Here is a 10,000-nt window from a genome sequence, read left to right as displayed (position 1 = left end):
ATATATCTATAGTGTATTCTTCCCATAAAAGTTGCTATCTGAAACAGCATCAGCAGCGTAAGTGAAGCTTTGGCACTCTGGAGAAAGAGCAGTCTGAAGTCCTGGCTTATAGGAAATAGTCAGGAAAAGGCTGCGCCTGCCCTTTAGGAAGTGTGTGATCTGCCCAATTTCATATACACATCTGTATTTAACTCAAGGAGAAAGTAAAATAAAGTGATTGTCCTGATTAAAGGGGGAGGGGGTAATTGATGCAGTATGTACCAATTAGTTTTGAGGATGAATAGTAAATAAGCGGAACATCTGCATCTGCAGAAAGAGAAGGGCATATAAACAGGTATTATATTAGTATGGCATTAGAATTACGCTACAACTGCAGTCCTATAGGATGACATTTATTCCAGGTAACTTTTAGGTTAGTAAGTGGTGGAACAGTTGCAGCTGCTGAAGTCACACAGCTGCCTGGCTATGCAGGGCCTAGTCTAATCATTTCCTAATGAAGTGCATTAGCAGAACTCCTAAAGCTTTCTTTTATATGTAATTCTGCTTATGCATTATATAAACATTTATACCGATAGTGTGTGTTTTTGCATCTGTATTTTTTTTCTTTGTGAATGACCTTGTGCTGCAGCTTCCAAGTCCCGATCTACTCCTAGCGAGTGTATTTTACAAACCTGATAATTGATATTCACATCAAATGCTCTTGGTAAAGATGACTGCTTTCAGACAGATTAACAGGTCATCACACACTGTACAGAACTAGCTTTTCTTTTCACTGCTCTGAAATTCCCCAAGGAAACACACTCAGCGTATTCAGTTTTTGGACTTCCACTATTCATAATATTGAAATTAAAGGACACAGAACAGTGGAAGGTAAACAGATAAGAGATAAAATATGCATAGTCGGCGTGTGCGGTTTCAGTATTTTGCACAGGAATTAATCCGCAGGACAATTAAAATATATATTCAATATTTTCCTTAAAAAAAGAATTCTAAAAAACTAGGTTTATGCAGTTGGATTTAAATGTCACCAGGTTTTGAGAATGGGTCTTATATTATTATTATTTTGCCTGTTTAATAGTTCAGACTGGACAGTTTATAACAAAAAAAAAGAAAAAAAATTCTTGCCTGAAGAATGAACTCTGCTGTGTCAGCAGTTTGGAAGATTGAGCTTATTAGGACAATATCATATTAAAGACACATTTCATTAATCCATTTCATTCATTTTCATTAATCCTTTTCACATGATACATCAAGGTAAATTGCTGTTCTTTACCATGTGACAGCCAGATCTTTATTCGGAATCATTGTGCGCCACTTGTGTCTGGAGATTTTCTGTCTCCCTGGCAAAGTGTTAGTTAAAAATATCCCAGATAGCCTTTAACATTTTGAGTGCAGTGAGACACTTTTATACAGAAGCAACCTTTTTTTTTTTTCAACCTGCTTTCACTTGGGATGCACTTGCCTAGGCTGTCTGCCTTATCGGCCTGCACAATCTACCTCTACGCTTTATCTCAGGCCCATTTAGCAGGAGAGGAGTTAAACCATTCCAGTGCTTTAAACAGATATACTTGAAGTACTTCAAAACATCCAGTTCATTCTGAAATGTGCTTGATAGACTATTCTTCTGATAAAAAAGGAATGTTTAGAAAGCATCTTAAATTATAATACAGCTCAGCCTGCACTTTTCATATTTGATAAGGCATCCTTTGTCTACAACATTGCATATATAGCGTCAGGTATGAATCTGCCACCAAAGGTATAATCCACCTATTTCCGATATTAAGGATTCTTCAGTCGCTTTGAAGGCCAAATAGACAGCTACCTAATTTTTCACTCTCTCGTTTTCTCATACCGGTTTCCTCATGTGCAGCTTTTTAGTAGTGCTGTCTGTGTGTACGGTATTTTGCTAATATGAACCCTATAGAGCATTTTAATATTGTTTTGTAGCCTTATTTAATATTACCGTACTTTATTTCGCACATTATAGTATTAAAACAACATCCTGCAGCCTAGCAGTGATATCGTTTTTTTGTGCCAGGCCCATTGCCTTATGCTTTAGGTTATAGCGGTTTTAAGCCTGGGAGTGGTGCAGTATAATACTTTAGTGTTTCTTTTCCGTACCTGCTCTTTCAGCTAATGCTCCAAGAATGGTCTCATTCTGTGGAAAGTAGTCCCGCTGTGTTTATTAAGTTTCATAAATACACATCTCCCCAAAACACTTGAGAAGCTGGACATTTAAAAATGTCAGCACACTTCCCCAGATCAAGAAAACTTGTTACACTAAATAGAAGGAATGCCTGGAATGCCTCAACACTACATCCTTTTGTTTAGGTAACTTGCCATTTTGTCCTTGGCTGTATATACCTCTTCTGTGTATTACATTACAGTGGAAACATAGCAGGATAGAGAATGTAGATGTAAGCCTGTGATCATTTGGAAAAAAATGACATACTTGGCACTGAGGAATTTAACACCCAAATAATCCATACCTCTGTGGGAAAAAAAACAAAACAAACGAGTCTGAAGCTCAACGCTACCCTATCATAAAGTGAACTGGTCTAATTGAGCTATGTCTTTCTATCCTGCTATTTGTACAAATAAGAAAGCCACATCTTGATGAAAAATAAACACAAAAGCGCTGTTGTGACTATAACAGGGAGTCGTATACTAATTTATATAATAAGTGGTTGTGCACACTTTATTCAAGCTTATGGCTGCAAGAAATGGCATGAATTGCTGGGTGTGTTTAATGCTGGATTATAGCAATTTGAAACATGTCAAACACATGGCTAACGCCTCATGCTTCACTCATTCTTGCGTAAACCTGCATAGCCACCATCCATTATACCCTTGGTAACAACACAATTCTGCAAGTAAATATTGTTACACTAAGTAACCTTTCAATTCAGGTTGTTTAGGAAAAGAAAATGCAATCTTGTGCAGTCACTTCCAGTGTCAGTTTAATGTTTCAAAAGGGAAGTGATGTAGAGAATAAGTATCTATAATGCCACTTGGCAAGGAAAGGGAACTTGCTGAATTATTTCTTCTTATAGAGTCGGTACACATCTGGAGAGGGAATATTGCGTTCTGTACCAGTAGAGTTAAAAAAAAAAAAAAAGCCAGAAAGCTGATAAACACTGAAAGCTGTTCTTCATCTTCACTTGAGGAGATTTATTTTAACATTAATTCAAGTACTGCAGTGCTGGAAACATGAGATCCTCTTTCACATATTTGCCTTGTGTCTTTCCTTAGTGGCTTTCCATCCAGTGGTATGGCCACTGTGTTACTGTCTTACAATATCCGTCCCAGTCCTCTCTCTATCTTGTTCCAGCACTTCCGCATATTGCTGGATGTGTAAATACACTGGCACCTGCCCCAAATATAGCAGCATTCATTATACACTGAGCCAAAAGCCCTGCCCCCTAATATTATCACCGGCTTATACCTCATCATAACCACCATCCTGGTATATTTGTGCAACATTGCAGTCATTTGCATATCATGTTAATTTTCTCTGTTAATTTGAATATTGTTGCAGCGGAGTCTGTTAGATGTTGAAATCCAGTCATAGAGAAAAGCTTAGTAGTTAGCAGTCATGCCTGTCTAGTCTGGATTCTGGGTTCCAGTCCCACCAGGGAAGCTGCCTGCTTGAATTTAGCATTTTCTCCCAGTGTTTGTGTTTCCTGCTCTGATTAAAAACAACCTGCTAGGTGACACATGACCCAATGAGACCTGGAGTGTGCCTTTGTGTGATTTATGATGACAACATTAAATTATAAGGTGCTTTGCCAGAATTATTGCTTTGTAGCTCCAGGCACCTTCAAAAGCAGGCTGTGCATGGAGTTTGTTTGCCTCCCCATGCTTGTGTGGGTCTCCCCAAGTATGCCCCTTTTTCTTTCACAATCCAAAAACATGCTGGTAGAGTGATTTGAATTTGACTAGATTGGTCCCGACATATGTGGTTGTTAGTAGGGATGAAGGTGTGTAAAGTGCATTGAAATTGCTGGGAACGGTACTGTGCAAGGGGATCCATTATATATTGGTTCTGTAAAAGTGCAGCAGGTAAATAATGCCAAAAATTGTGGCTCCGTAAGGGAATAACTGCATTAAATAATGAGGATCAGTTAAACGTCTAAAATAAGTCATGTTTTTCACTTTGATTACCTGGAGAAAAAAACATGGCCTAAAGAATCAGTACCTGACAGTACAGACATTTGTTTTTATACCTTCTCTTTAATTTTTAGTAGTCTGCTGTGAGGTGGTCATTCACTAGTGACTGCTCAGCCGTGCAATGTCTTGGAATATTCCCTTGAAATACCCAGTAGAAAGCAGCACTTAAATATACTGTAAGCTCTTAACAAGGATTCACAAACCACAGGCCATAAACTCCTTGTCAGCATAACATTTTAATTTGCTTAGCAACTGCCTTGTTTGCCTTCTCTTTCAAAGAATCTCTGTACTTCACAAACGTCCCGCTAACACACATTTTCACAAACATAACAAGCTGATGTTTTCATCTGTAAACAAGGCTGTGTTTAAAGTGCTGGATGTTTTTCTTCCTGCCTTGACTGGAGCTTTCAAAAAGTGCAACTCCTAGGCTTAAATGTTGTCATGTAATGATATAATTGACAAAAGTTGCATGGCCTTTTTTGAAGTAGTCTCAATGCTCTTTCTTGAAAAGTGTATGTTTAAAAAAAAAAAAAAACGTAACTGTGCCTTCTTTGGTTGAGAAGTACATTAGAATTTCTTAACATCTAGAGAGAGAAATCAGACACATTTGACTGAATATTTTAAACATTGTGCATGTAAAATTTATGCCTAATTTGAATACTTATTAACCGCCTAATCTCGGAAAAGAGTAGTAGCTTTCTGCTTTTTTTTTTCTCTTTGTCTTGTAAAATTTATTGTGTGCATCACGGTTTCCATTTGTAATATTTTTCCTAGTTAATGTTTCATAGAATATTTAACAAGGTCTGTTTGTCCATAAACACACTTGGTTAGTGATTTGTTTATGGTAGTTATGGCAGCGTAGAATTTCCTTTAGTTCATGTGTCTTTAACTATTCTGTACAGTTCACCTATTACTGAGTGACAGTAACCTCTATTAGCCATTCTCTTTCTTTGTGCCATTCAGGTAACCTAAAAGTTATTCCAAATAGAATCCTTTATTTTCTTTTTTTTAGCCTTTTAACTGAAATCTTGTATTGCGTGTAGAGCCAGTGTAGTAGTCGCGATCACACTTGAGCTCCTGGTTGACACTATATTTTTTATTTCAGTCAAATTGTCAGAGAGACCTTAAAAATAGAATTTGGAAGTCTTGTTTTAGTTCACAACAGAGGTATATGGAATTATAATAGCTTCCCACCTCCTGCACCATTTTCGTTACTTTACATTCTAATATATCACTTTTCACCACCACCATATTCCTAACTCCTTCCCAGGGACCTCACAACCTGCCGTTACTAATTTTATCTCCAATCTCCAGTTGGAGATAAAATAACTGCCTTTTTTTGAGATTCAAATCAATTCCGAGAAGGCACAGGCATAGGAAACACTGTTATCATTTCAAATACCTCACATTCTTTGGTAGTTGCGCTAGTAATTTTTATATAACGCTACGTGACTGGACAACAGTGACTGGGCCTTTAATTCTAAGCGCAGTTTGTTAGATATCATTTGCGTGTTGTGTAAGGTGAGGTAAGATTTGTGTGACTTCCATGCCAAATGACAAAGACTTCTAGATGTCTGGAGACCATAACAATATTATAAATTGTGCTCTGGCATATGCACCATATTGACCTTTCAGTAAAACACATGCACAATCTACCTTGAAAGTCGAGTTTGTAAGGGCACTTGCTTCTTTATTTACTGCAAGGATTTCAACTGATCCTGGCAGGACATCTCATTGCTACCCTGAAAGTACAGTATATTTATGCAGTGAAAACGATAAAACATTTATTACTGTAGAGAAGGTAATATGCATAATTTATGCTGTTTTTAGCACAATCATTAGTGATATTCTTGATAGATTTTATTTCTAGCTTTCATATCTAATACATGCCTGGAAAATTAATTTTATATCTTTCATTTATTTGCCTATGTTAAAATTGAGTTTTAAGTCATCTTCAAGTGAGCAGTTTGATTGCTGTTCATGCATAAGCTTAATTACTTCCCAGGAAGGACAGTATTAAATGTTTTAAATGTCAGAAAAATAAATGAATATCAGCCGTTTGATTAAAAAAAATGGGCAATATTTGATGTGTTTTGCAGCAGGAGCTTTTTCTTTAAAATGCCTCGGAGGCAAAATTTTATTTAGGCAGAAAAAATAAAAAAAAAGAAAGAAGCCCATTGGGCTATTTATCATCACTTGATACCATATGATTTGCAACACTTGTACAAAATTTTAATTTTGTATGATTAGCTTTGCATCATTAAACAATAGCCATGCATAGGATATGCTGTAAAATTCTGACAGACTCAAGACAGTGAATATTTTAAATAAGGCTGTATAGTCCTCTATGGTTGTCAAAGCTACATAATAGGAAATATAGTGAAGTGTGTGCAGCCAGGCTTTCATTTGACTTGATTTTTATAGGTAGACTTTAAAATGTAGCCATTCATAAATGCTATTTAACCATGCTGCATGCATAACATGCTATTTTGCCTGATAACGATAACCACACAAAGGCAGCATATAGGGACCATAATTTCAGTGATTAGTATGTGGATAAAAGCTGAATTTGTATTGCATTTCTTGGTAAATTACTGAGCTGCCTGTGTTTTTTTTTTCTCTCCCCTTCTAAAGATCCTGTCTTTGTAATTGGCAGAGAGAGGGACATCTTGATAATAGAAGTGCGAAGGTGTAACGTGTGTGTTAATTGATACTTCTTAATCACTTTTAGGTATTAAGTCATGATGCAGGAATCTGCAACAGAGACAATAAGCAACAGTTCAATGAATCAAAATGGAATGAGCACTCTAAGCAGCCAATTAGATGCTGGCAGCAGAGATGGAAGATCAAGTGGTGACATGTGCAGTGAAGTAAGCACAGTAGAACTGCTGCATCTGCAACAACAGCAGGTAAGTTTTGTGTTTTTCTTCCTGGTTTGCTTACAAATACAAAGCTGATCTCTTAGCAGCCAGGCAGGTATTTATGGACTGTTGATGAATTTGCCTTTGCTGTGTTTAGCTTGTTGTTATTTTGGCATGCTTTGTTTGTTTGTGAATGTTGATGTGCTGAAGCATCACTGTGTTGTTTCCTTTTTATTTTGACTTTATGCATTTTGTTTAGACTGGTGCTTGACTCATTCTGTCAAACAGCTTGTGTATTCCGTAGTGTTTTTGCTCATTAATGGTAGGATTTTCACACATCTTTACCTCTGATAAAGCATGTTTTTTGAGCATCCAGTGCACAGCATAACACAGTGCAGAAATGTCAAATGTGATACTTAGCTTTCCACCAGAGGGCCACATTAGTTACTTGATACCACACTTGTCTCTGTGAAATGAATTGTTCCAAACTCTAGGGTAAGGTGAAATGAGAGCAGCTTATTTAGAAAACACAGATGCTCCACAGTTTCCTCTTTTGAAATGGATCTTTGGAACTGAAGTGCAGAAAGTCAGTTTATTTTGATGGTGTCGATGTTTATAGCTTGTCAACCTCACAGCTTTAATGTGTAAAACAGCTTTTGAAATATAAGCTATATAAAATAAGAACACAAGCAGCATGTGATTGTTGTTGTTTACTGGTCAACATTATGTTAAGTATAGCATGCTATTTGAAAAGTAAGTTACATTTTGTGTGTTTCAGAGTATATATTGCTGTATGAATTGACATCTATACAGTTTATGGATTTCTGTGTGTATAAATTGGCACAGGATTCTTGGTATGTGGGACAGTGTGTGTATAGGCATGTGTGCAGAGAGATAGCCTTGTATATGTATTTTTGCATGTGTGTATGTCCTGTGTATAGCTATATAATTATATATGTGTACACTTTTATTTGGTGCATACGTTAGTTTAGTCTGAAAAAAAATGCCGTACTTCTTTATAATCTTTTTAGGAGAAATTTAAAACACACTAAATTTAGCTTTTCCTTATTAATAACTTTAAAGATATAAGATGATTTGTTAAATTCCTCCAATCAGAACAATATTTAGAGTACTTTCTATTGCATTCAAAAAGCTTGCACTGTTTTCATATATGCCTATGTAGTATTATTCACATGATAAATGCTTGTGCTGTCCGAGTGTAAATCTGTGTGTTTGTCTTTTATTTTTTTATTTTATTTTTATTTTGTAGTCCGAGGCAAGAGTATATTGTGTTTTGTTATGTGCATGAGAGTGTATTGTTCTAAGCATGAGGATATTGTTAGTATTTCATTTTGGTGTGTTCAGCATGACAAAAATCTTCAGCTGAATGTAAATATACTGAATATATGTGATTATTTTAGTTTACGGTAAAAATGTAACATTTGCTGTCCACCGACATTAGAACATGGTTTATGTAATTTTTATGGGCAGCTGTCAGCGATGAATGTATTACAGTGGTGCAGCTTGTTATTTGTATTGTATTTCGGTCATTGTAACAAGTGTATGACAGCTCTGGTTAATACTATATGTGACAGAGTCTGGGGACACCAAGTGTCACAATGTAAACAATGTAAGCGGTATGCTACAGTTTGAAATATCAGACAGTAGTATTACATTTTAATTCATAACAGTGCATGGCAGTAAAGAAAACTATGAACTCAGAGCTCTGAAGGAGCCCTGCAGTGACTGTGTGTTTCTGTGTGTATTTTCTGGGATGTAGATTTTTTTTTGGGGGGGGGGGGGGGTAATGTCCCTTATTAAAGACACCTAGCAGCTGATTCCTCTGCTAACCACTTCAATATGTGTGAGTTACAGACTCTGTTTATTGGTGCCTGTGAATGCCTAGTGTGTCAAGGGCCTGCCAGTTTTCTCACTAATGCACTCACTTGCCTAATATATGCACAGTTTATCTGATTATAGTTCTGAAGCAAAGATCATATTCATATATGTATATATATATATATATATATATATATATATATATATATATATATAGTCACATCTGTTAATTTATGCCATTTTAAGAATGTATACCATTTTAAGAAGAAAGGGGGGTAACATTTTGCAGCTTATGTCATTCACGCAGTAGAAATATTTGACCTATAACATGCAGCTATTTATCACTCTCATGCCCTAAAATGGTGACAGTTTCGATAATATATGGTGATTTTTTAGTGAGTGATAAATAAGTCTGCACTGTGACGCGATATCACTTCAGTCCAGACTGATCTATAGCATGGACATGCAATGTTCTATAGGATACAGTGAGATCCTCAGTCCATTCAGTGTCACGCATATACTGCCAGACACACATAAACGTGTAATGCAGAAGCTTCTGCTCTCTCATTTCATTATTCCTTTATGTTAAGCATACTTCAGATAATTATAGCAGGGAAGATTCTGTCCCATGCTTGTTATGCTGTTCTCCAAACTACTTTTTCATAATCTGTTAAAACCAGTATTAAGTAATGAAATCTGTTTAAGTGGGAATAGCATATTTCTGGTGTTGTTTTTGATTAAAAGCATTGATCAAATTATTCTGCATTAGATGTAGAATTTTATTTTGATATTAGAATGGAAAAATTAATTGTTTGTGTCACAAGGGTCAAAATGCTTCCTAAAAACTTGATTGCTTTACTGTGTGGATTTGAGCTTGCATTTTGAGTATTCATTAAGCTGCTTCTGCCAAGATAATCCCTTCAAATGTTTTATGTGAATCTATCTGAAGGTGTCTCAGGTAGTTACGTTAAAACTACAATTTTTCCTTGCTGCTTTATCATTAAAAATGACATTTTATTTTAATTTATGCTTAAAAGGGGGGATTCTTAGCAAAGTGTTGCAGAGGAACTGCAAGCTTGTAACAGATATTTAACTCTCTCTCTCTTTCCCTCTCTCTCTCTTGCACTCAC

At 36.1% G+C, this 10,000-nt stretch overlaps 1 protein-coding gene across 19 annotated transcripts in view; it reads left to right on the top strand.

Moving 5' to 3' along the window:
* FOXP2 (forkhead box P2) overlaps positions 1 to 10,000 on the top strand; it is a 314,143-nt gene that overhangs the window by 6,716 nt on the left and 297,427 nt on the right. For all 19 annotated transcript variants that reach the window (XM_068276462.1, XM_068276460.1, XM_068276465.1 and 16 more), the window contains exon 2: positions 6,902 to 7,079. In XM_068276462.1, coding sequence (XP_068132563.1) covers positions 6,912 to 7,079 — 168 coding nt within the window. In that variant the 5' untranslated portion in view covers positions 6,902 to 6,911. The remainder of the gene's footprint in view (positions 1 to 6,901; positions 7,080 to 10,000) is intronic.

Source organism: Hyperolius riggenbachi, chromosome 3 (assembly GCF_040937935.1).
Source record: "Hyperolius riggenbachi isolate aHypRig1 chromosome 3, aHypRig1.pri, whole genome shotgun sequence".
Taxonomy (NCBI): Eukaryota; Metazoa; Chordata; class Amphibia; order Anura; family Hyperoliidae; genus Hyperolius; species Hyperolius riggenbachi.
The sequence above is the reverse complement of the archived record's forward strand: the minus strand, read 5'-3'. Positions and strand labels throughout refer to the sequence as shown.